We start from the raw sequence: 27204 nt of genomic DNA, 5'->3' as shown, positions 1-27204 counted from the left end.
GGGGCGCGGGGCCGTCATGGCGGCGGCGGTGGTGGCGGCCGGGCGGGCGTGTACCCACGGCGCGCTCCGAGCGGCCTGGCGAGGTGATGGGGGAGCGCGGGGTGCCGGGGGAGCGTCCGCGGGGAGGGCAGCGGCCAGCGGCCAGCGGCCCGGGCAGGTGCCGCGGGAGGCGGGGGGGACTCCCCGCCGGGCGAGGGGAGCGCGCTGAGGGTGCACACCCGGACATCCATCCGTGTGCGCATCCAGACATCCGTGTGCGCATCCAGACATCCGTGTGCACAGCCAGACATCCGTGTGCGCATCCAGACATCCGTGTGCGCATCCAGACATCCGTGTGCACAGCCAGACATCCGTGTGCGCATCCAGACATCCGTGTGCACAGCCAGACATCCGTGTGCACAGCCAGACATCCATGTACACAGCCAGACATCCGTGTGCGCATCCAGACATCCGTGTGCGCATCCAGACATCCGTGTGCGCATCCAGACATTCATGTACACAGCCAGACATCCGTGTGCGCATCCAGACATCCGTGTGCACAGCCAGACATCCATGTACACAGCCAGACATCCGTGTGCGCATCCAGACATCCATGTACACAGCCAGACATCCGTGTGCGCATCCAGACATCCGTGTGCACAGCCAGACATCCGTGTGCGCATCCAGACATCCGTGTGCACAGCCAGACATCCGTGTGCACAGCCTCACATCCATGTGCACATCCAGACATCCAGACATCCATGTGTTCAGCCAGACATCCATATGCACATCCAGACATCCGTGTGCATATCCAGACATCCATGAACACATCCAGACATCCATGAGCACATCCAGGCATCTCTGTCGAAACCTGGATCAGTCACCCATCCAAGGAACTTGGGCAGTAACATCTGCCTTGAGATGATGGAGTGATGTGGTTTGCTTTGTAATTCAAATTACTATTTTTTTCCTGTTCTTTCTTCCTTTCTCCTCTTATGTCATCGTGAACATTTTTAGTCAAGTTTGTTTTCTCTATTTTTTCTGCTATTTTTCTTTCTGGTTTTTAATCCTCTTCAGTTGCTTTTCGAAATTTAATTTTATTTTTTTTTTCATTTCCCTAGTAGGGGTTAAAGTGTACTTAGAAGGAAGGGAAGACCTCTTTATCTTCTACAGTCCCCTAAAAACTTTTTTGCCTTTCTTTTCTTAAACAAAATCTTAGCAGTTAATGAATTTCAGGTTTCTTTTCACCCTCAGGGAAATCTATAAGGAAGTGGTGCCCAAACTGTGATTAGAGCCTGAATGTTAAGAGGGGCTTGAAAACAGGCTTTTGGAGTTTCCTTAGTGGAGGGAAACACTTTCACAGTCTAATCACAAGAATATCCTTGAAAAACCCCAACCATTTCTTGCAGGTAAACCAGGAAAAATAAAAGGCTGCAACTACTTCTTAATAATTCACTAAAATCACTCTATCTTCTTGCCTTCTTCTCTTTGTGACATTTTCTGTTGCAACGTTTTCCCTCCCACATTCTGCTTTGCACTTCAAGACAAAAGGTTCAAGTCTGATTCCCTTTGAAAATCACTGGCTTTTCTTCCCATGTGTATATTTGCAGAAAATACAGTTTTAAGGAAGGAAATGTGCTATCTACAAACACCTGTCTGTCTTTGTTCCCAGGGTTTGCTTCTGTGCCATTGAAAGGGGGTTGCAGTTCCTACTCCAGCCTGGCATGGGCTTTCCAGACACGGTGCTCCCTCACTGCTCCCTGGACTGGGACAGTGGAGCAGTGCAGGAAAAGCAGTTTCTTCAATACCTGTAAGTCTTGAGTTGGATAAAAATTATTAACTGTAGCAAACAGGAGGGGAAAAGAGAAGAGTGCTTTGGGGAGATACAGTAATAAAAATCTGTGTATACTGACATTTTTGTATCTCCTGAGCTGACAGTGGCAGCTATGGGTGTTGACAGAAGTGCATGCACAAAATCAGTTTATCATCTTTCATTAGCAAATAAGGGTTTGCTTCATGTCACAGTGAATGCATCTAATATATGTCATTGGATGAGAGGAGGAAGCAGCTTCCCCTCTGTTTCCTAGGCCTTTATTGAGAGTATAAATTGTGTGTTTATCTTCTAAATTATTTTTGAGCCTCAGGCGAGACGTGCTGTTCAAGCTGTGCTGCCTCAGAAGTGAAATTACAGAAATGCAAGAATGTGTTACACAAAAACTGGTGGTAACAATCCTGCAGGATTGTCTGGTGTGGTGCAGTGTTTTCCTCCAGTCCTGAAAGGAATTTCACCCATGCTTACCATAATTGAGGAGCCATGGCTGTTTAAATTCACACTCAGGACTATGAACTGAGATAACTGAGGGGCTTTTTCGCCTGCTTTGTGGTTCCTTATCCTATGCCATAGGGGAAGAGAAGAAATGGTAAAGACAAAATATCTGGCAGAGGTAACTGCAGCAACCAGAGAGCACAAAAAAACCCAAAATTTGGCTGTTTATAATCCATAGAATTAAATTTAAGAGCTCTGTAGAATCAGGCTTTCAGAACTGGTGGTCTCTTCCTATTCTCAACATCTGGGTGACAGAACACTGCAATTGTTTTCTTTACATCTTCTAAAGAGAAGGGATTAAACAATCAGGCTGGGCTTGCTTCTCGTCTTATCTAGTAAATTTTGACCATTGACTGATTCCAAGTAATTGAGAGGTAGATGAGATTCCAAGTAAGAGAGGAAGAGAGGTCTCCAAAGGCTTGGGAAAGGCTGCAGTGTGAACCACAGGCTCTGCATGGAAAAGGCTTTCTAAGGATGCCACCTGGAGGAAAAACTCTGTTTAAACAAGCAGCAACAAGAGAAGAATATGTAAGAAGACACCCTGTGTTGTTATTTTGTTTATCTTAAATTAAACGTGTAGCACCACGACTGATTGCAGTGTTGATTAGAATTTGTAGGTTAGATTATTTCCTTAATTAGGCTTGTATTCATATTCACAAGCTCTAGATGAGCTCTGTTTTACCAGGAATTTTTCCAGATGTCTGGTTACATGACTGAATTAAAAATATTTGCTGGGATGGCACCCTTGTTGTTTAGTAAAATTTTATACATTTAGGCAAACTACCTAAAACTATTGGCTTATTTAGTAAGATGTAACAACGTGGAAAAAGGAGAGTGTACCTCCTTTACCTGTTAAGCAGAGACAGTAGCCAGGAGACTCAGAAGACTCAGGGTTTTGTATTTCAAAGTACAATTATTCTAAGAACACTTTCTCTTACAGAAGTAAAAAGCAAAATCTTCAGAATTCAAATGAAGTGGGTACAAACAGTGTAAATCGCTCAAATCCTTAGCAGTGCATTGCTTCAGAAGTGGCAGCATTTAAAATGCAGATATGACCATTTAATGTGGAAGAGTTGTCAAGTGAAATGTCACCCAAATGACAGGGCTTTGTCACTGAGAAGGGTGACTGGATTTTTCTCTCTTGTTAATGAATGCTTAATTATCTTCCATCATTCCTTGGGTAATATTACTGTGCTCTTGTTACTAGGATCATCTATACCTTCAACATAGCTATTATTTTTACTAGTTAGACTGTTTAAATAGGAGGTTTAAATAAAAGGAGTTAATTTAAATAGGAGGAATTGCAATTATCCTAGGCATTTATCTCTGATCCTTACCCAGATAGTTCTCTCCTGCAACTCTGATGCAAAAAAAAAAAAAAAAAACATACACAGGGATTTATTCTTGTCCTAGGGCATATTTCAGTGAGTTTTTAATGAAATAATGTAAAATTATCTTCTTATTCCAGGTTTATTCTTTCCCCTTTCTGCCCTCCTGACCATGGGAAGCAGTTCAGTTTTCATTTACTGGTTTGGCTGTCTCCCAGCCTTAGGAATTATCTTTGACCCCAGGCATTCAGACCAGCATGATTTCCTCAACATCCATTATGTATCCAAGTGCATGTGAGATAAAGAACTTTTGTTTGGTACTGGGACTATATAAAAATTGACTGTCCTACTCACAATTAATTCCATTAGCCTCCCTTGGCAGCCAGTCTTGGGATCATAGAATGGTTTGGGTAGGAAGGACCTTAAATAGCATCTTGTTGCAAAGCTACTTCTGTGACCAGGGGCACCTTTCACTGTTCCTTGGAGCTGCTCCTTGATTATATTTTCTGTCATGTTTTTGTAGTCTTATGTGAGTTTTCTTTGGGCTAAATTATTCTTTTTGATGCTCATGTCTGACTCTATGATCAGAATTAAAAAATACTTTTTCAATTTACAAGGAATTTTTCTTGAAGTATGAACATTCCAGATAAATAATTACAGAGCTGCCCCTTGCCATTGTCAGTGGTACCATAAGAGTTTTGATGTTTCAGTATTAAGGATGTAAAGAGTTACATCTGTACAATTGCTTTTTAATTTTCTTTTCCTTTTACAAGAGAGTTGTCTGTATGTTGAAAAAAATAGTTGGTTAATTGCTTTTAGTCAAAAGAAAGGGGACTGAATTCCTTATAGTTAACTGTACTTGGAGAGGCACTCTCTTGGGTTTTGATTTGATTGAGGGTTTTTTACAGTATTTATTTTGATGGTTTTATGGTATTACTTTTCAAAGGCATTTAGCCTCTGGTTTTCATTTGGTTTTGAGGAGCTGAACCAAGCCAAAGGTATTTAGTTTGTAGACCCCACTGAAATTTCTCTTCTCAATGTCCATCTGTTGACACTGAGGCATGATAGTTAGTAAAAACAAAAAATGAAAGCTTTAATAATCAAAGCAGCCTTCAAAAGATAGTAACATTTACAACAACATATACTAGCTACATTTAAGGTCCTTGATTTTTTATAAATTGTTATAAAGAAAAAAAAAAACCCACATTTTTTCAGATGCTGGGATTGTAGCTGGATTTATTCAGGGTTTGAATTGAGACAGCAATCAACCTGGCAATCCCATGTCTGCTACTTCTGCTGACATTGTGACAAGTTTCCAGTTTTAGAAAATGTGAAATTCTAATCTGAGTGCACTGTGGAAGTGTGCTCAAGGTTTGCAGTTAAGTGGAGTTATTCCCTGTGTCAGTGTAGCAGTGTGAATGCATCTTTTGGAATATTTTCCAGGTCCTGAGTTTTGTTGTACTATCAGGATGCAAGTTTTTTTCTGGGTTTTGAGGAAAATGCCCAAAACGCTCCCATTCCATCTCAGAGAAAAGACTATAGATGTCTTTTTCTGCCAACAAATTTGCAGACCCACCTAAACAAAATTTTTTTGCAATCCACATAATTGGAGCTTTTGCAATTTTAAAGAATGTTATTACATTACTTTGAATAAGTAGGTAGCCCCAAGAGCTTCAGACTTGTACTAAACAGAGGGCAGAAAGTTTGGTAGTAGATGAGGGGTTTTTTTTTCTTTTGAGAAATGGTCTCTTTCTTTGAAGAAAACAATGTTTTGAGTATGGTGACTTAATACACTTGGGAATAATATGGCACTATATCTCATTTCTTATATATCTTATAGATCCATGCTTTTCTGTTCATGGGCCAGGGTTAGACAGGAAATCAAGAAACTGATGTCATACGATGGCAGCCAGTTGCATTTCAGAGGTGAAGTGGCAAGAGCAGTTCTCATTTGAGGTGAAAACACTGATTTTGATGAGTCTGCTGTAGAATCTCACATGCTAAAAGTAATACCTCTGGTATTAGTATGCCATTGTTCCATTTTTCTCTCGTTAATAAATCTCTCTGTATTGTCATCTGCAGGATATTCCCTTTTGAATCATGGAGGAGAGGATTCGACCTAAACGTTTTCCATAAGTAATTTTACAAAGCCTGAGTAGGTCTTGGAATTGAAATACTTTTAATTAAAAAAATTCTAAAGCTAAGAGGAAAATATATTAGAAACATAACTTCCCAGGGATAACAGATGGTATGAACTGAGCTGACAGTTTTTGTACTGTGTATGAGTTCAGCTGAAGATGATTAAGGTGCATAAAGTCAATCTCCATCTTTGTTTTGGATGGTTCACTGCTGTTGTTTTGGAAGTAGTTTTTTAATGTAATGGTGAGAACGACTCCAGCCACTCACAAGAATTGAGCTTGAAGTTGAATGTTAATACATGCAGTTGGAAGTGGCATCTAAATGATTTGAGTCATTGTCAGCCACCACAATGAGTTGTAGGTTTTGCTCTGAAGGCAGCTGCTCTGTGTTTGTTTTTTCCTAACACCTTTACCCTAAATGCTTTGCAGTTAAGGATATTGTTCTTAGGCACATTTTGTAAGATGGTGGAGAGAGACTATGACAACAGAAGGCTGAAATTTAATAATACCGTGAAGCACTCCCATTCCTTACCTAAGCTATTTAAATTGCAGTTTTTTTGCCAAATCCTGGTTGGAGTAGTTCATGTAGCCTGCTCTGTGCCAGCCTCTGTCCTAGGAATCTTTTAAGTACACGTGGAAAAGGAGCTGGAAGCAGGAAGTTATTTTTTGGAATGGTGTTTGTGAAACAACAGGGGGAGTTATATTCCTGGGAGACCAAGGTTGAAGTCCTTCAAATCAGAAAGTGTGTGGGTCTCCAGGTTCTAAATGAGTGTGTTGAACTTCTTGATTGAGTAAAAAGGGTAAGTTAGTTCAGTTAAAGGCCTGCATCCAAGAAGAAACGTCTCATTGTGGTCATTGAGCAGCTGTGTATAGACTGTAATTTATCATTAAATTTGTAGTAGAATATGTAGCAGCAAATTCTCTGCTCATTCATATTTCTTATGCTTTTTTTTTTTTCTAACTCCTGTTTTTGTTTGGAAATGGTGGCAGATCCACTGGTGTCAGGAGAAGGAATGGGGTTGAAATATCATACCTTGTAAGATTTCATCTATTAATAATAATGTGTATTCCAGGTTGAAACCTGGAAGAGAATGTAAGTGATTGCAAAGTCCTTACTGAATTCCTTAAGGTAGTACAACTGCACAAATATAATGGTGTTGTTAGTGGACTACAGTGCATTGAAAGAAGCATGTTTATTATAACAAGTTCTTTAGTCTTGATATTATGTCAATATTAATGTCTTTGTGTCTCTGCTGCTGTGCTGCCACAGGCTGTTTGTCACCAAAAACCTTAGGAAAAGATTACTTGTATTTGAAAGAAGTGAGCCCATTTAGCTGTTTTACAGAATTGATTCTTTTTTCTCCTTTTACTCCCTTCAGGTTTTCAACTTGCTGCTCTTTGTCTTTCTTTGTGTGCTCAGCAAGCTGTGAACTTATCTTGCAGGAGACAAAGAAATCTGATTTTAATCTCAGTTAATGAGTGTCTAGGATACTGGTTTCTCATGGGGTTTACAGCAAGTTTTTCAATACTTGTGGTTTACTGAGGTGTGGCCTGATATTTCTCTGATAAATACCTGTCTCATTCCTGATATTCAGGGATATTATCAAAAGACACAAACCCCAAATTTTTCCAGAATATTACAAATACTTTTTGTGTAGATTAAGCAAAATGGAGTGATCTCACACAGACTTACTGTTGCTGGTGTTTAGTGATCAGCTTGCATAAAGCATGCTTTCAGGTCTGTTCAGTAGTGGATCTTTTTCTAGTCTATAAAATAAAATCTTATAGATGACACTTCCCCCCCCCCACTCAGTAGCTCTGTGCTTTTGGGTAACTGACTAAGAACACATTGTGGCTTTTATGACTGGTACTATTTTAGCTCTTGAGGAATGCATGCAACACCCTATCTTACAAAGGCAAAATAAAATGAGGCCATAAATCTCAAAGACAGTGCATATCTGCTATAGTGTCTTCATTCCAGAGCATCTCTACAAGTGTGAGAGCAGTGCAGTGGTCCTCCTTTCCATCTGGAGCTACTTCCTCCAATTTAAGACATTTCTCCTGCCTGTTTATGTGCTCACTAATCACCTTAGTGCTTTGCTGCCAAGTCTGATTGACCTTTCTTACACAGATTTTTATTTTCTCCAGTGGTGTGTTGTCCATCTGTCATAAGCAATGCCCCCACCATTGTAATCTTCCTGATGACAGCCTATCCCTTTCAGATCCCATTCTTGCCACTTTGTCTTAAAATCAGTGTGATACCTCCATCCTATGAGGAACTCAGCTCTGCAGCCTGCAGGCTTCTGATGTGTTTCATTAAATGCAGCTGCTTTCCAAACACATGATGGTATTATTATAGACTGATGAGATGAACTGCACTGTGGGAACAAATGTGATGTTTTTCATCTGGTTCTAATTTTGTCAGAATTTGTGCAGTGCTTGAGGCCAAAGCCTGACTCGGCCTGACCTGTTCTTCATGGATCTGTTGGCATTGGATGTTCTCCTTTGGTGCAAGACAATGTCCTTACTCTGTCACCTTTGCTGCTTTCCTCTATTGGAATTAAAAGGATCTACCTGTATGTGTATTTGGGGTGCAGCTCAAAGTGCAGGATTTTTTTTTTTTTTGGCATGTATTAGCAGCTCCAGATATGCTCTTTTCTCTTAACTGCTTGTTGCTGTCCCTCTGCAGCCTCCTTTGTAGCTGTTATGACCCTTTGTGAGGTCACCCAAACTGCAGAATGGGGGACTGTTCCAGCTTAAAAATAGCCTTGCAAAGAAAAATTTAAGTACCTTTATTGTGATTCCATGTTCCCAGGCTAGCAGGATTATAATTTTTTTTTAAAGAATTGCTAGAAAACACACAGTGTTTTCTGTATAAGCTAAAAAGCTTAGCAGGATTGATGATCAGCCTTCCACCTGATAGAACAGCCCCATTGTTCATTTAGCATGAATTTACTGAAAAACACATTACCTACTTACTTTGCTTTTCTTTTTCCCTGAAAAAAAATTGCAGTAAGGAGGTAATGCATTTTTATGTAAGTTTTTTTGTTTGTTTTTTTGGTGGGGATTTTTGTTGTGTTTTTCCCCCCCCCACACACACATTTAGCTCACAGCTACATGCATTAGTGTGTTGCAATTAGCTGGAAGGCTTTTAGTGGCTGACAGTTCAGACACTGGTTTTAAGCTATTTGATACAGCTGCTGTTTGTGGGATTTTTTTTGTTTTTTAAACTTCTAAACCTTTGGACACTGGGGTTCACTTTAATGTCTACAAAAGAGCATGTAATTTCAGACAATAACTTCTTTTTTTACAGGGACTAAAGCCTACCCAGGAGCAAATTCAGTTCTTGCCTAACAGCATGTAAGAAGTGGGATAAACTTTTTTGTTACCCGTGGGCATTTCTACTGGTCTGTAATGCACAGATTCCCACTTGTCTGCAGTAGAGCCAAAATCACTGTTCCATGTTTTGCCTTGTTGAGCTGTTCATACACCACGTTTTTTGGGTATTGTGGTGAATTTGGAGGCCACTCTGCTCTTGGCTGTCTTGAGTTAATACTATTTTGTAGCTCCCTGGACTTGCAGAGTTGTGTGTCCTTCCTTGTGTACTCACTTTCCAGTGTTACTGAGCTCTGATTGCTGGATTCAGGATTCACAAAAAGGAATCAGTTATGCTTCCTACTTGGAAAAAGATATTTGAGTGTATATGTGTGTGTCAAACTCTTGAAAGAACCACTTTGACACCTTAAACAAACTTCATACAAAAATAAACCTGGGCACTTAGTGGCACCTCTGGGCATCCTGGATTATTTCTGTCCCTCACTGTGTTGTCAGCATGGCAGAGCCTGCCCAGATCCAAAGCATTTTCCAGTCTGTGAGGCAGGCTCTCTCAAGCATATTAATCTGAAAAGAATGAATTGCTGGTGGAAAGTGGTAGTGATTTTACGGTTATTTTAATTCCCCTGGTTAAAAGTGTTTACTGACTTTTTTTTTGTCTCCTTTTAATAAACAAAATCAGTTTGTAATCAGAGAAGACAAGATTTACACTGCCATAACGCTAGCCCTTGGATATTTTTAGGGGTGATTCAAGTTGACTGTCACTGATTGATGTCCTTGCATAAGTACTTCAAGGTATTGCTGCTCTGAGTTACTAATGAATGATTTTCTTTTCATGACCTGGAAATTAATACCTTAGTGGTTACTTGTTAGGAATATTTGTCTTTAAATCAATTTTGAAAAACCTTGTAAAGCGTGCACTTGACTGTGTGCCTCTCTCAGTGCAGTAATCAGGAGTAGAGGCACATCTTTGCACCAAATACATATGCACAGAGTAGGAAATTACTTTCTTGGCAAGGCAGTAATGCTACAGTTTAAATTCCAGCAAAGCAAAGATCAAGCAGGTTTCAAGTCTGGGGTTGATTTTAATTCAACTTCAGTTTCCAGTGCAAGCTGTGTTTGAATATAACTTAAGGAAGTTCTTTTTCTTTTTTTTTTTTTTATTTCAGTGACAGCTGATCAGCTGTGGAAAGGAGCTTTGGCAGAGACTGGTGTGGGAGTAAAGAAAGGAAGAGGAAAGAAAAGGAAGAAGAAGCTAAGGAAGAATCTCAATAGAGGCCAGGAGATTGGTGAAGGTAGATTCACAAATACAAAGCTGAAGACATGTCTTGATGGTTTGGTGTGTAGTGTTTCTTGATTTCATAAGTGGGCAAATATCTTTTCCTTTCTCTTTCTGTGATGTCAGAACTTGATTAGAACTTGAAATATTTTTGTCTTTAAACAAAAAAATCTTGATACGATTTTTTAAACATCTGCTTTGCTTTTTCACATATGAATTCTGCGTCATAGAATGCATTTGAAATATGTGAGAATTTGCCATTTTGTTGTATTTTTCTTCAGTGCAGAGTTGCAATCCTAATTTGAAGCAAAGCATGATTGTTCTGTATTATTTTTCAGGACGTTCTGGTTTCCTCTGGCCTGGTCTTAATGCTCCTGTGTTGCAAACTGGGAAAGTGCAGGAACTTGCCCAACGAAAAAAAGAGGAACGAGAGAGAATTCAGACTGAAATTATTCAGCAGAGAGATACATGGGAGAAGAAAAAGAAAATAAAAATAAAGAGAGAGGGAGGATGGAGTGGAAAGTGCTGGGGAGGTATCATTCTGGATCCTCCTGGCCCTGGTCCTAATGGAGGTAAGAAAACCAATGAACTCCTTCCTCTCCCTTAGCCTTTCTGAGGGGGGACTTGGAGAAAGTGAGATCCAGACTTTTTCTGTGATTGAAAATTGGTTTTGCACTTTGTTGCTCGCCCACACACAGGCAAGCTAAATCAAAGAGCAGGTACTGCTAACAGCAGTGCAATTTGTTAAAACACTGTTTCATTTCCTGTAGCTGTTTGACTGTTCTGTTACGTTGCAGACTGTATGATTTTATGTGTTATGTCACAGACTGTTACTGGAGTCTTGAAGGATGGAAATGTTTTCTGTGTCCAGCAGCAATTGTCTTGAATATGAAATATAGTAATGGTTTTTTATTACAGTTTCTTAAAGGATCCTGTGGGATAAATCAATCTTTTTTAAATTCTAGCTCTAATAATGAAATAGGGTTAAAGATTATGTAATTTGAATGTAGCTTTTAAAAGAAGCTGCAATAAATAACTATCATAATAACTATAAAAGTTATTTTTTTTATTTCAGAAGTAGTCCAGTATAGTGAAACTAGAGCTCTCATATGTACAGCAGAGAGGTGACTTTTTTACAGTGCTGTTATTCAGACTACAAGAGATTCTATAGCAGCTTTAACATTTAGAAGCCTGATCCTTTTCAACTAATTAAACATGAAAAAGGCTTGTCAACTCCTGTTGGGCTAAGTTTTTATTGTGAAACTCTGCTTATTGACATCTTCCTGTACACTTTTATAGTAAGAAGAGCTAAGAACAATAGGTGGTATTTTCTAGCACTGTTTGCATTTCATTTTGTTACCTCAAGAGCAAATATTCCGTGGAAAGCAATAATGTGATAATGGACTTGGCCAACCGACAATGGATCTGTCAATGTAAAAGTAGGAGATTTGAGGGGTTAATTGTTCCAAATTCCCCATAAGTCAGTGGTGGAACATGGAGCAGTTCAAGAAAGTGCCATGTTTCTAATTCCATACTGTGAACAGTAGACTGTGTTTAGTTTACCCCACTGAAAGAAGTGACAGTTGTTGTAAACAGTGTTTATGCATTTGTGAACTTTACCTTCTGGTGTTTTCCTTGGTTTTGCTGTTGGCTGGTGCTACTGATGTGGATTACTTGCATTTAAAGTTGGCTGTGTGGAGCCTGTTCTAGTCAGATCGAGTTTTGCCAAAAAGAAGAAAGGGCACTGCAATCAAAATAGGAGAATGAAGCTGTCAGCTTGTATTATAAATGTGTTTGAGAAAAAGCAGTTCCTGATTAGCATGTACTGCTTTCCTTTTAATCTGCTGAACATGTCGGGGATCTTCGGGCCCCCACAGTTCTTTCAGCATCTTTTTATTCAGAGAATTAATGATTTTACAGGGGGAATTGGGACATTCACTGTGTGCAAAGCAATGTCAAGGTGATAGGAAGAACAGACCTGAAACTGCCAAACCAATTGAATCCTTTTGGCCTGAGACTGTGGCATGACTGGATTGCCTGGTGTCACTTACTTTGCCAGATAGGAGTAGAGAAAGAACAGTGGAAAGAACAGTATTTTCCACTTAGACATCAAATTACTTTTCTCCCAAGTTTACAGTGTTTGTTTAGCAGCCGAAGAGCTTCAGAGGGAGCAGAGAGTGCCTGCTGGGATTCATATCCTTCCTGTGAGCTAGAAATCTGCTTTGTGTACACTGACAGATCTCCAAACTGTGCCTAGATGGCCATGTTCATAAACATCTTGAAAGTTATGTGTAAATAAAAAAATCAATGCTTGGTGATGGACTGAGGCCCCAGTTCTACACCATTACATGCTTTTAATGGTTCCTTCAGAATGTCACTGTAACTGCACCAAATAAAGGTTTTCTATGTTATACTGAAATACTCTTGTTCATGGGGTAAGTTGGAAAAGCAAGAGGTTGTGAGGACTATGGTTATTTGAAGTGGTTATGTATTGTTTTGTTTCATGCTCGCCTTCCCCTTCCTGGAATTTCACTAAAGTGTGGATCAAAAAGTACTTGCAGTTTCATAGAACCAAAAAACAGGTTGAATTGGAAGAGACTTTTTACAGGTCCTCTAGTCCAAACCCCACATTTCTTTGAATCCCTGTTAATTGTATGGTAAAAGCTTCAGAATATTCTGAAAAATACTGGATAATACTTTAGTCAGAATGGAAGTGACCCATCTGGTGATTTTAATGATTTACAGCTTTTGCTCTGTGTATATGAAATTAGAGGTTTATTTGAAGTTATAGAGCATTACTTAGGGAAGAAGGCAGTTTACACTGCTGGTTCATATTATTCTTATCTTACCTTTTCTACTTGTTGCTGAGACTGCTTTATAAATTACATCTCCATAGAACTGTGTCCTTAATTTGTACCACCTACAGGGGGGTGTGCTGACAGGCAAGTAACACAAGGAAATCTAAAAACCCTGTTTTTCTCCCAACAGAAACTTATGAAGATTTTGAGACAAGAGTCATCGAGGTAAGCAAATCTTTCCAGAGACTTTGAAGAATTATCACTGCTTTATATTGACCTTGCAATTATTTAACAAGTCTTTGCTAAGTCAGTATCATAGCAGTAGGAATTAGACTGGTTTTCTGTTTCAGCTGCATGACACCTAGAAGCACAACCTATGAGAAAGTGAGTTACTTTGTCTCTTCAGTGGAGAGAGGAGGACTGTGAGGAACATTTTCTTAACAAAACAGCCTGATTCACAACAGCTCCTTGTTTGAAAGTTAAAAGAATAATCAGGCAAGTCAGAAGCTGAGCTACCTGACAGCTCTACTGCAAAAAAGCATCTGAGGTTTCTCTCCTGTCCTGATAAATGTGCAAATGGGTTTCCTTGCCCTTGATTATCTTTCTGCATTTTGCTGAGATGACCATCAGTTGGAATTCTATCCAGTGGCTTGAGTGTTTTCTAGATAAATCGAAATCTTTGCTTGTGGCAGTGGATTTTAGTGTCTCCTGAGACATGGAAAACAATGATGCTGTATTGTAATCTCAGCCTGGGTAATTAAAAGTCATGAGTTGGTTTCTATTTTTTTTTTTAATCTTGCAGAGGGGAAAGATGTAAACTGTTTTAGATGTCTGCTTTGAAAAGGATAAAAAGCAGGGGCTATAAATAAAAAGCGAGGTAAATTTAGACATAAAGAATGACTTGCAGGTGGGAATTTGAATGCTGGAATGGATTGGGAGTATATGGAATGTCTGTCACTGGAGCTTTTTAAAAACAAGTTAGGTAATCTGTCAGAAGGGATGGGGAGACAAAATCTGTGACCTGTTAACCCATTTTCTTACCTCAGTGGGTTTTTCGGAGTGGACTGGGCGACACTGTGGGCTTTGACTGATGCAGCAAAGACTATTTGGAGCACTTGGCCTTCAGCTGAGTCTGTTTCTGAAGGCCATTTGTGAAAATAGAATTGCACAGGAACTGCTCATAAAAGAAGTGATTTTTGTTCCCAAAACCTGCAGCTGGCAGTGCCTTCTGTTGTTACCTGGAGGGGCACATTGCAGAGCAGAGAATGTTGGTCTGTGCCATGTCACAGCTGACTCTCACTTTGGATGCTCCAGCAGGCGAGTTTGCCCTTCTGTACTGGCAGAATTAATTACAAACAGCAAAGCTGAGTTGCTCTGCAGTGGTTCCATGTGCTATAGAAATCTCTTTCAATGCTTTATTATATCTGAGTAATAAAAAAGCTTTTAGAAGAAGGCTGGGGCTCTGCTGTTACACGAGATTGCCACAGATGTGAACTGAGAAAAGTGGAATGCTTTTGCAGAAAAAATAGCACCAGCAAAAATTCTCAGTTCAAGATAATTGAGTCTTACAATTTTCTGATAAAAGGTATGAGTTTTGAAGTAAATAGATCATTTTAGCATTCCTGGCTTAAATAGGTGAGAGACATGCTGCTGTTTCTGGATGTGTTTTCCATTATCTTTACCTTCACAACAGTACAGGAATTTAAAATAATGTTTGCTGGGAAGTTGTGCTTCACAGTAAGAAATTCAGACCATTTTTTAAAGGACTGCCTTATGAACAGAGATAGAATAGGCTCTTTCTGTTGTGAGTATGCTACTGAAAAGGCTGTGCTGTTTTGCTAAAAAAAGAGAGAAATTGCTTATTAAAGTGTTTTCTTATAATCTAGACACAGAAAAGCTGTAATTTGATTTCTCCTGACAAATAACAGAGACAAGCTCAGATTTTCATGTCTACAACTAAAGTTGTCATAGAGAACTTGAGTTAACCGTTTACTTTCCCTGCCAGCCTAAGGCACATTTCCTGTTCTGCTGATATATTAAGAGATAAGAACAATCTCTTTAAAGAGAGCTGATGGTAATGCATAACTGGTGTCTAACATAATATAATCACAGTGGTAATTAAAATCTACAGGTGTAGATGACACGTGCCATTATTATTTTCACTGGAAGGCTTCATTTCATGGTGTTATCCACTCTTCAGATGAATTTTTTCTTTTATTTTTCTCCAAAATGAATATGGTAATGTAGGGGAAAAAAAAAGCCTACATGACATCCTGTGCTGTAATAGTAATTGCCTTGTAGTGCAATTAAAATTAGAAAGTGATTGTGCTCAGCAGGGCCTGAAGGCACAGAATATGAGGTTAGTGGCCCTTTGAGTCTCTTGTTGAGGGGAGCTTTCTAAAGGAGTAGGTAAAGTTATAAATAATGCCCTTTGCAAAATGCAGATCTCAAAGGGGTTTTGTCCAACGCTGAAATTGTCTCCTACCAGTTGTGAAAACTGTGTTTGGTGATCACTTACTGGTTTGTTCATGCTTTTTTGTTTCCATTGCCTGTTTCTGGTGAAGGCAACTTGAAGAATTTTGTGCAAGCACGGCTCCATTTCCTTTCCAGTGTCAGAATAGCTCTGGTTTTGAACCAGATGGTTCAGGTATGGTACTGTCATTTTTAAATAAACAAACAAAAACACTCAGAGATTTGTGTTTGAGTGTTGAACTACGGAATGCAAAGTAGCATTAGGTGTTCTTGTCTCAGTCCATTTGGATCACTCAGATTTGCAGAGCATCATAACCTGTAAATTAAACTCCATTTCATGAGCTTGCTAGGCAGGAAAACAACTAACCACTCAATCCCCTTGGTACTGACTAATCTAACACAGGAATTCACTAGTTCTTCACTTGACCCATGAGGTTTCTAACTCAAAAGTTCTCTAGTTCATAACTAGAAAACTGTGAGGCAAACAGCTGCCAAACCAGCACTCCTCCTTCCTCCTCTGCTGCAGTGCAGGTGTGGCACTGGGAACCACCTCTGTCATTGATGTCATCCAGCTTGGAAATGTGATCTGTGCCATTGCCATGAGACTGTGAAGAGCTGCCAGACACACAGGATAGAAGGATGGTGGCTGCTGGGGACAGAAGGCTCTGGGTGGCAGTGGCTGCATAATGGTTTTTATTTCCTTCCTGGACATCTTGTTTGCCTTGTTGCTGTCACTTTGACATGAGGGAGCTGCTTCCCAGCCTACATCAGGCCTCTACTTGGTAGATTTGCTGCTTGTGGTGAAAAGAATACTCTATAATGCACAGCCTGAAGAACACTTTGTTTCTTTTTATAAGTCATTGGAAATTGGTTTTGCAAAAGGTGCAAAAAAAAAAAATAGGCTTGTGAAAATGTAATGCATGAATTACATGAATTCATGCTGCATGAATTACAGTGTCTGAGATCCATTGTTTGACAGCCTTGACTGAAGAATTACATGGTATAAAGGATACTCTCTGAGTAATAATTTACTTCTAATGAGATGTTGCCTCAGAAGTACTTTCAGGTATTTGTAGGCTCTAGATTTTGCTTCTAGAATACAGGGAAATTTTCTGTTCATTACATGGTACTGACAATGTCTTCAGACTGGCAGTGAAGATTTCAGACAGTTTTTAAGATTGCACCTGAAGCCACCTGTCACAGGAAAAAATTAAGAGGTCAGAGCTGTGCACTATTTCTGATACTCTTGGAGTATTCAAAGGTTTTGGCCTGCCCTAAAAGTAGAGTTTAGGAATGCTACCCTTAACTGGTTCTGTTTAATAAATACTTGATGATTTTTTTCTCTCTTACCTGTCAGCCTGGATGGAAGAAATAATTGGCATTTGGAGCACCCAGAAGCTTTTGAGGGACTTTTAATTGGGCATAATTATGGCTCATCCTTTGAAAAGGAAATAAAGCCATTTCAGATGTAGAGTGACTTTGAGGATGCATTATTGATCTGCACTCAGGTGGGAGCTGTAGTACAAAGCCACACTGAGAGAGGAGAGAGAGGAGCAGGACGAGGTTATTAGTGCTGCTTTTGTTTGTGTGAGTGCTGTTCATTTCTGTTTGTGTTGGCTTGCTGGGCTCAGTGTGGGATTGCATTCCCATCTTTTTCTGAGGGTTCTTGGGTGGAGAGAGCATCTCCTCCTCTGAGGGTGCAAGGTTAAAGACCATTTCAATGGGAAGGTTGCAGCTGGGAGATGTTCTGCCCTTGAGGAACAAATCTGTTCTATCCTTGGTGCACAGAATGCTGATAGGGACACGGTGGCTAACATGAGTTTGGGTTTTGTTAACAAATTTATTACTCAATTCTTTCAGGTAACTGGATTCCCAAACCTTTTAGCTGTGCCCCTGACCCTCTCTAGGCTCATTTGCATGGAAGTGCTTTTTGTTCCAGCTCTGCACCCTGCTCTCATTTTATCTCATTTCCCCTTGTACCTTGGAGAAGTATTGGCTTTTGTCCCATGAGGGGATCAGCCTGTGCAGACACTTCTCTGCATAACAGCAGCAAAAGAGTGGCAGTGTCAAGAGTGTGGCCTAGAGGTGGCAGCTTCCTAGAAATCATGACTGGAGTAGGATTTCTAGAAAGGAGGGATTCCCAAGGGCAGTCAAGCTGGTCAGGCATTCATTCAGCTTTTACAGAAACAAAACCTTGCAGGAAGTGTTGGATTTTGACCCTTTCTCTAACCAAGTGGAACAGCTGAAAGCATAATAATGTTTAGCAGCCTGTCTTTGACTGTAACTTACACTGCATTGTCGTTTCTCCTCTTAATAAATGTTTGAGGTGGTTTCATTTTGGTTTTGAGGTGCTGCTCTTCCCTCAGTTCTAGAAGGAAAGCTGAGTTTGTAGTATTTCCCCACTGGATGGTGGATACAAGGAGACAGTTAATCTGAGGTGCATTGTGATTGACAATCTGCTTTCAAAATTTAAAAATTGGTTTTCGATCTAACCAGAGTGGCAGTCTGATAATAGGGGTGGTTGTGTCTTGGTTTCAGTCACTTTTCAGAGACTGTGCTGTTTTACGAGTGGCACAGAAGCTCCTTGTGTGTGTCTTTATTGCCACATTCTGGAAAGGGAGAAAAATAATCCATGAGTAGTTTTCTACAAACATCGCATCCTTTATTTTTGACGTGCTGACTCTATTTTTGTACAGGTGCCTACTGAGACTGGCAGCAGAAGATAAAAGTGTGTGCAAAGCAAAAATAGCATTCTCTTGATACTCCTGGGGAGATGACTCTGCTTCACTCTTTTTTTCTTCCATTGTTACTTTGCATTTTCTCTAAATAGCCTGTTTACACAGGCACTTTAATCTTATGGGGCGTGGGATTTTTTAGCTTGTTCTTGTCAGCAATAAGTTTGAAGAAAGAAAAATAGTTTGGAATAAGCAATTGGCAAGAGTGATATTTCTTCAAAATGCTCTCTAGAATGTGTGGGCACTTTGAATTAAACAGTGTCTTTATTTTAATGAAAGCAAGGTAAAATTTTTGAAACCCTAGCTATAATCCGTATCTATTGAAAGCACTGGAATTTTGGGGGGGGTTGTTGGTTTTGGGTAGTTTTGGTTGGTGGTTTTTTTGGTTTTCTTTTCACTTCTTATGGGGAATTGTGGTAAGAATGTTTAAACCATGACCAAGTATTTTCTAATAATCTTCTTTCAGATGTGTAACACTACAACTAGAGTAGCTTACTAAAGAATTACATATAGGGAAAAGGGTTTTTATATATGCTATTTATTATCTTTTTATACTTTATATATCCTTCATACAGCATATAAACTGTGTGTCTATATTTAAATAAACATTTAGTTCAATGTATAAACAAAACCAAAAGGACTGGAACAGATGGACAGAGGATCTCAGATTTTTGTCCCAAAACTGGGTTCTCTCGCCCAGTGTGCAAGAAGCCAATCCACACAGAGTTGAGCTATTTGATTTATTTGTAGTTCTGCTCCAAAAGGGGTGCTGTGGGTAAAGCTAGCACACTGAAAGCCAAAAACACAAGCATATTTATGCAGTTTGATTATTTACAGTTCTGCATATTGAATCTACATCACTGCGTGGCTGAGCTGCTCCTTGTTTAGCTGTCTCTCACCTGGATTTAAGGGTACAGCACATTCTAAATTCATGTTCAATGTTAGGGGTCTCCACTCACAGGCAGGTAGCCTCAGCTTCAGAGGTGTGTTTTTTACATCAAAATGAGCCACGTTCACCAAAGGACAAAACCTGAAGTATTTCTAAACTCCAGCAGTCCAAAGCTGGTTTGGGCTGGCATGCAACCACTCTCTTCCCCCTTATCTCATCATTTTAGTGACCTTTTGCCACATTCTGCATTCTCTAGGTCAAGTTGTCCTCCCTTTTCCCAGAACATGCTCTCCCTCCCACCTGTACATCTGTCTCTTGTCCACTTTGGGATATATTTGACCACATAAGGTGGGGGGGGGGGGGCTGTAAAGCAGTGACTTGCTTATGGAATCATGGAATATTCTGACTTGGAAGGGGCCCATCAGGATCATTAGGATCATTGAGTCCAGCTCCTGGCCTTGCACAGAGCACCCCAAGGGTCACACCACGTGCCTGAGATTGTTGTCCAAACACTGCTTGAACTCTGTCAAGCCAAGTGCTGTGACCACTGCCCTGGGCAGCCTGTTCCAGTGCCCAACCACCCTCTGGGTGAAGAACCTTTTCCAGATACCCAACCTAACCCTCCCCTGACAGCTTCAGGCTATTTCCTTCTTCTTCCCCTCTCTTAAATGGAACCTCCTTTTCAGCAGCTGTCATCTCTTCTGCAGCATGCAAGTATATTTCAGTTCTAAATTTTAATTCATGTAGACCTTGAGCAATTCCTGAGGGTGCTTCTAAAATAGGTTAAAATATGAGGGGGGCACTTCAATATTGGTGTCACATTCTCAATGTTAGTATTACTTTCCATTTTTTTCCCCCATGTTTTTTCATCATGCCTGAAATCACACCTAAAGCTGGCAGCATCAGAGCATTATCTGTTTTGCAGCTGAACGCAGTGGGTTTCTTTCATAAGAGTGCACTGAGCTAACTTTTTCTCTGAGCATGGATTTTCAACAGCCTTTGTGTATTTAATGCCTTGAAATCAGTGTCCTACTGCAGATGATACCCATTGACAAAGACAGTATTGATATTTTAAATGTATGCTGTAGACCTGTAATACCTTTTTTTCCAAACTTAACTCTCTTAAAATAAAAAAAAAAAAGAAAAACTAACAAAGCCCAACCCATCTGGACTATGTGCAATAACAAGAAGCTTTGTGTTGTTTTTTTTTTTTTTTCCTTCAGGTGAGAAATGTATTTTGTATGAAGGCAAAGGAGGGCAGAAAAAAATCAGTACGTGCCTTAGTGGCTGTTGGGAATGGTAAAGGGGCTGCAGGTATGTGCATTTATTGTATGTACAAGGCAACATGTGATGATGGCATATCTTGTGTGAGCTTTAATAAAACAGCTGTATTCATGACCATGTATTCATGGTCAACCAGAGTTTTGCTGAACTTTGCTTATGTGAAAGATTCAAGGTCTCGTGTATTCCTCCCAGCTGAATTTTGCTTGCACTTGGCAGTGGAGGAAAATACATAAAGAGAGGAAGGTGTGGTTCTCTTGTAGAAAGATGTCTTATTCTGAAAAAAACTCTTCCTGCCTCTTCTTTGGAAAGCTTCTTCATGGGACTTGTTATCATTGTAACCCAGATGTCCTAAATGATGGAACTGAAGTTGTCCCAGGCTTTTTTTTCTTCTTTTTAAAAAGAGTGGACTGTTTATTTTGTCTGAAGCAGTCAGCACTACTCAACTGTTTGAAACAAAGTTTGGTCAAACACACAAAAACAGCTTAAGCCTCATTTTTTTTTCCTTTGACAACAAGCAGTTGGCATCCAGATGTTAGGTGTTCATAACTCCTAAACTGTTTGTCTCTGTGATTGTCTCTGAACCACTTCCTGAGTATGATCTCTGCAGTGGAGTGGAACTTTAAATGCTAAACGTGGCTTTGAAGTTCTTTGGTTTTTTTTCCACTTTTCTTTCTGAAGATCATTGCATCATCTCTTTCTCAGCAATAAAATGCCTCTTTCTGTCTTGCAGGTTTTGCAATAGGGAAGGCAGGTGACAGGACAAATGCTTTAAGGAAAGTATGTTGATTGAATATTTTTTGCTTGATGACAATTACCAACAATTTGTCTCTACACTTAGGGGTTTTTTCTCTAATAATCAATATAATTTGTAGTCTTTGCAAGGAAGTCCATGTGTTTGCTTTGTCTTTCTTGATACAGATAATCATAGAATGATTTAGGTTAGGAAAGCCCTTTAAGATCATCCAGTCCAGGGATGGTGTCTGAACCACTTCAGTGCTTGGTAACCCTTTCAGGGGAGAAACTGTTCACATCTAAACCTCCACTGGCACAGCTTTGAGGCAATTTCCTCCCATGCTATCACTTGATACTTGGGAAAAGACCCCCACCTCATTTCAGCCTCCTTTCAGATATCTGTAGGGACCAGAAAGGTCTCCCCTGAGCCTCCTCTTCTCCAGAATTAAACATTTTTATTTCCATGGAGTTTAGATGTGGCAAATCTGTTTTCCTATGTTGTTTTTCTTTTTTATATTTAATTAATTGAATAACGGTAAATTGCAAATGCTTAGCAGAGGAATTCAAGGAGAAAAATGTCTTCTGCTTTTATTTCCTAGGCAAAGAATAAAGCAATAAGCTCCTTACACTTTATAGAGCTGTATGACAACCACACAAGTAAGTATTACTCTTTCAGTCTAAGCACTGAATATGCCAGCAAGAACTGGTTGCAACTACTTGCAAAGCATAAAAAAATGTTAAAGTTTTTCTGATCTGATGCGTTGTATTATAATTCTTGACAACCTGGTCTATTTGAAGGTTTCCCTGCTCATTGTAGAGGGATTGGACCAGCTGACCTTTAAAAGGTCCCTTCCAACCCAGACAATTCCATGATTCTGTGCTTAAAATTTGGATACTTAATGCATGGTATTTCAGGCTCTTAATAGAAAGATTAGATTTTTTCTGGCACAGTTTGAGTTAAGGGAGCCAGATACTGTCATGGCTTTTTTTTTTTTTTTTTTCACCATGAACTCTTGTGCTTTTCCCCTTTCTGTGTCAGAGGAGATGATTCCCTGTGACTCAATCCATGTGTGCTGACCCAGCAGCCAGGGAGAGCCTGGGCTGGAGGGTCAGCCTGATTTTTTCTGGTAGTTTTTTGTTAGTACTCTGTGTGGAAAGTCCAAGAATGTTGATGCCTACCAGGAAACCCTATGTTAAAAACTAGATTATTAAAAAGAAATGAGTTAAATTGTATCATGTGAGCTCAGTTCAAACCTAAATGAGGCTCACTGGAGACACACCTACCTATTTTTCAATAGTAACATAGTGTTGACAGGTATTTCAACATTCATAATCTATTCCAGAAATTTACCTAGACTAATTCTCCTCTTTAAAGAAGTCAGGGGTCAGTAAAACCAACTTCACAGTTCAGAAAAAGAAAGGTACTAACTAAGGCTTTTCTAGAAGGAAGAATTTATCTGTAATGCCTTTTTATCCCTCCTCTCCAGTTTACCACGACATTTCTGCAAAATTTAAAAGGACAAAAATCCGCATGAAGAAACAAAACAAAGGTAATTAAAGAAGTTTACAACTTGAAGTTTTAACAATTACTGACTGGTATTTATTTGATGGACTTAAACTTATGTAGTGTCTAGTCTACCATGTTTTAAGTGTTGGAAATGATCAGTCATTTTTATTTAGAAATACCTGCTGTTGCTGACATGGCTTTGCTCTTGCAAATTGGGATTTGTCCCTTTTACACTAGTGGGAGCTCTCTCACTCTTCCTAAGTGAATTCCTTCAGTTCTAAATTACCCAGATGTGGACCCTGGTCCTGCTCCAGCCACTGGTGGCTTATAAATTCTCACACCCCTCCCACTCCAGGTCTCCCTTTCTTTACAGCCTTGGTGGTTGTGAAGTCAATTGGATCTTCCTGGAAGTGGCACCTGAAGTTTCCTGATACCTCATCAGTTAGGGGGGGTGGTTTTTTTCTTTTCCTTGTCTCTTTGGTTTTTTTTCACATCTGTGTCTCTGTATATTTTGTTGCTGGTTTCCCCTTTCTCCCTCAGTTTCCTAACTGACAAGGTCTCTAATCAGACAACCTGACTAGAACAAACATTCTAGCCTTTTTCTGCAGCTTTCCAGCTATTTGGTCCCCAGGATGTGTTTCACTTTTGTGTCCTTAACTCGGCAGCAGCAAGACTGTCCTGCAGTTTTTAAAGGTCACTAGAGCTAAGCCATGTGAAACAAACCTCTCTGGAGTAAAAGAAGACTCTTCAAAAAAATAACTCCTCCATTAAAACCTGTCAGGTCTTAAGAAACCATTTGCAGCTAATGTCAGTGTAGTAGTACAGTTATGCATTGGAGCTGATAAAATCTCCATCTCTGTGATGGAGGTGGATGCAGAAGACACACAAACCTCTGTTGTGTTTGTGGATTTTGGAATACGTGTTTTACTCCTTCACTCTGTGCCACTGAAATTATGACAAAGTGTAACTCATTCCATTTGCTGGGCCAGGAAAAGGGAAGTGATGCCTCTGCACAGCTCCTGGAGCCATTTTTAACATCTAATGTGTTCTAACATGCTGGGTAACAAAAATAACAAGACATCTTAGTGCTCACTTCTGAGTAAGTTGAGTGCTTATGAATAATCATACAATGCTCATTTATGTTTTTTTCCCCCCCCCCCACAGGGTATGGGCTGCATTGCCACCGAGCCATTATCACCATCTGCAGGCTAATTGGCATTAAGGACATGTATGCCAAGGTCACTGGATCCAAAAACTTGATAAACATCACCAGAGCTCTCTTTAGAGGCTTGGCCCTGCAGGTGGGTGAATTCCCAGTGCCCATGAGGTATGGGGACAGAAGGGAATGGATGTTATAGTAGTTTGTGGGCAAACATCTTATATTCCAGGCTTAAAATGAAGTAATCTTACAAAGAGCAAACAAAATCAGCAAGTTTTATGGAGCTTTATTCCAGTCAGGAACAGCTGTATGTAACTCTGCCTGTTCCACAGCCAGGTGTCTGCAGGGGACATCTGAATTCCTGGGCTTTCATTTGCTGTGGCTTTGGTGACTGTTGAAAAATCCTGGGCAGAGGGAGTTGTGAGCCAGGTTTGCCTGCTGCTGCTTGGTTGTGTTCTAAGTTCTCACTGTGCAAGGACTGGAGCCCCAGCTGCTTCTATTGCTGCTGCAATTGAGATCTCTGGAGTCAGCCAGGGGGGAGGTGGTGTTCCCTCCACCTCCAAGTGCTCACAGTGGAGATGTCTCTGTCTGAGCCAGCTGCCTGGAATTGATGGAGAAGCTCCAACATGCAGCATTTCATCCTACTTCCTTTGAACACCAGCCTCAGGATGAGTCAGCCCTCTGGAAATTCCTGGTTATCTCATTTGTTTGCAGTTTTGTAGCTGCCAAGGTTTAGTAGCTTCCATTCCCAGTACAGCCCTGCAGAGCTGTAGCTGTCAAGTCTCTGTCACCCTGTCCTGGCCAACATCACCAGTTCAGCCTCAGGAGGTGAGGGGGTTGTGATCCTCTTTGCCTGATGAGAGTCACAGATCTCACAGCTTAGCAGTACCTCAGGGCAATCAGACATGGGGAAGTTTGGTATTGTGTTTTCCAATCATTGTCTCTTAGAATCTCTGAGGCATCTTCAATGTCTCTGAGAATCTTCAGTCTTCCACAGAATGAACAGAAGAAAGGCCTGCTATATAAAATACTGCTTTGGGGGTTATTAAACTTGGTATGTTTTCTTCACTGCCCCGAGTAGGAAAAATTCACTGGCACCTGTGAACATCTACTCTGTAAAATCTGAGTGTTATCAAAACACCTTGTAGGCAAGGAGGAGGTGTACTTGAAAATAATGTTACATTCATATTTTTCTGTTAGCTAATGCCACCTGTCTGGGCAGTAACAGGCACTTTCCTGTTGTCAAAACAAAATTTATGTCCACATAGAGGCATAAAAATGTTCCTGCACAGTTCTGACGTGTCAACAGGCACATTTATGAGCAAGATATGTCTTTCCAGAAGCAGGTTCCTCTGGGATGACACTGTAGGGCTGATTAGTATATCTGAGGTCTGGCTATCTGAATTTTTGCCCTGTAAGGTAAGCCTTACAAGTCATTTCATTTACACAGTGCTTGAACTGTTCATTAGGAAATCACTTTTTTGGGATCTTTTTCCCCTACCCCACAACCCATGTAGATTTTGGCCAGAAGTAAAGCCACACTGTGCATCATTGTTTTGGTTGTCTTTTTCCCTGTCCTGCTCCCAGGAGACTCACCAGCAGCTGGCAAACCAGAAGAGCCTCTACGTGGTGGAATTCCGGGAGGAGCAGGGCCCTCTGCCCATCGTGGTGGCCCTGCCCGAGGGGACTGTCCGTGAGGAGCCTGAGCCAGAGGATGAGGTTCCAAACACAAAGCTGGAGTGGAGAGAGGTGAAGGAAGCCCAGGGAATGCTGCAATCTCCCTGGGCAGGTGTCAGACGGGCGGCGTGCTGACGGCTTCCGTCGTCCCTCTGTGTCCCCAGCTCAGCTGCAGCTGGGAAAGCCTGGCTCAAGACAGGCTTGAGTTTCAGGGAAGGGCAGCAGGAGCTCTCTCATGCCATCCCACATCACTGCTGCCATCCAGGAGCACTGTTTGCTTTCCCACAGTTGCCCTGACCACTGTCTTAGTGGGAATGTTCAGATGGAAGCAGTCAGTGTTCAGTTTCAAGCATGCATTTACTCCATTCCAGAAGATGGTTTGTAATCAAGAGCTCCCATGTTTCTTTCACAAGCTCATGGGAAAGTGTTGAAGATACAAGATTGTGAAAGCAATAAAGAATCATCAGAGTGGGTTTGTTTGGGTCTTATTTTTTTTTTTTTTTTTTTTTTTGCAAAATGCTGGTGTCTGGGAGATGCTGGAGCAGGCAGCAGTAGTGGGAGTTGGTGTGTGCACCCCCTGTCTCACTGCTGAGGCTCAGGGGTTAAACTCTGTGCCTCCAATCTATGACTGCCTGTTATGGCATTTCCCCAAATGCCAAAACAGGCTTGGGCCACCTCTTTTGTTAGTGTGGGAGAAAATACCTTCAAAATCCTTCAAGACCAGCCTGGGAATTTGCATTTGGAGTTCTTATGTTAGAGACATTTAGGAGCAGTGTGTTAACACTGATTTCAATACAAGTTTCTAAAGACAGCAGTTGTGTATACACAGGCAGGCGGGGTAAATTTAATTGAATTTTATCTCACTCTTGCAATGAAAATTCTAATTCTGAGGCCGTGCCTGCTGAGAAGTGGGATGAAGGGTTTTTTTTTTTTTGCTGTTTGCCAGCTCAATCAAAATATACCTTCAGTAGGGGTTGCCAAGTGTTCAGGTTGCAAAGTTTCTTGTCACCAGCACGTTAGGCTGCTCTTGGGGAATGTGTGCTCAAGTTCAGCTGGCATCTCTGCTGTTGAGCTTGGGTCCCTACATAAAATTAATCTTTTATGGCTTTACTGTTCCCTAAGGTTTGTTCACAGTAACACAGGGACTTGTGTAGATGTTCTACCCAGCTCACAGGCAGGGCTGGTTGTAAAATGAGAAACTCCTGCATTTTCCATGGAGCTGGGGGTAGTTTTTTATTAAAAATCAAATTCTTCTCCTGCAGTTTAGAAGATGGGAGTTCTAACTCATTCCATTGCTGGAGGCAAGGTATCCAATATGCAAATATTTGGGGAACAGTTTATATGGTGGTTAAACCACTTAGTTAAGCAAGAGCAACCAAGATTACAATCTGGGCATAGTTAATGAATATGTCTGCAATCTTGTTTTTAATAGGAACTGAGGCTTTGCCTGCCTTCAAGGGCATAGATTTAACTAGCATGCAATTACCTGCTCTGCAGAGCAGGTGCCTGCAGACCTCCTTGTCGTGCTAAGGAAGCTGGAGAAGAGCAGAGATGAGAATTCCACTTAC

General features: G+C 40.6%; 1 protein-coding gene across 2 annotated transcripts; it reads left to right on the top strand.

Annotated features, from left to right (window-relative positions):
- On the top strand, positions 1 to 26109 carry MRPS5 (mitochondrial ribosomal protein S5). Of its 2 annotated transcripts, XM_062490667.1 has the most exons (11): positions 1 to 83; positions 1652 to 1789; positions 10274 to 10399; positions 10722 to 10955; positions 13372 to 13406; positions 20501 to 20591; positions 21292 to 21338; positions 21893 to 21950; positions 22781 to 22843; positions 23965 to 24101; positions 25547 to 26109. In XM_062490667.1, the coding sequence occupies exons 1-11, from the start codon at positions 17 to 19 to the stop codon at positions 25769 to 25771; spliced, it is 1221 nt and encodes a 406-aa protein (XP_062346651.1). In that variant the 5' UTR covers positions 1 to 16; the 3' UTR covers positions 25772 to 26109. The 2 variants fall into 2 exon arrangements, with proteins under 2 accessions (XP_062346651.1, XP_062346652.1); XM_062490668.1 differs by lacking the exons at positions 20501 to 20591; positions 21292 to 21338.
- Positions 26110 to 27204: the final 1095 nt, after the last annotated feature.

Source organism: Cinclus cinclus, chromosome 3, assembly GCF_963662255.1.
Source record: "Cinclus cinclus chromosome 3, bCinCin1.1, whole genome shotgun sequence".
NCBI classification, from domain to species: Eukaryota; Metazoa; Chordata; class Aves; order Passeriformes; family Cinclidae; genus Cinclus; species Cinclus cinclus.
This window is presented reverse-complemented; position numbering and strand designations above follow the sequence as displayed.

Excerpts from the sequence above, each read along its gene's own strand:
- MRPS5 (XM_062490667.1), top strand. The coding sequence starts at position 17 with ATGGCGGCGGCGGTGGTGGCGGCCGGGCGGGCGTGTACCCACGGCGCG. Across the intron at positions 1,790-10,273 it reads AAGCAGTTTCTTCAATACCT|TGACAGCTGATCAGCTGTGG; the intron begins GTAAGTCTTGAG and ends TTTTTATTTCAG. Across the intron at positions 22,844-23,964 it reads CATGAAGAAACAAAACAAAG|GGTATGGGCTGCATTGCCAC; the intron begins GTAATTAAAGAA and ends CCCCCCCCACAG.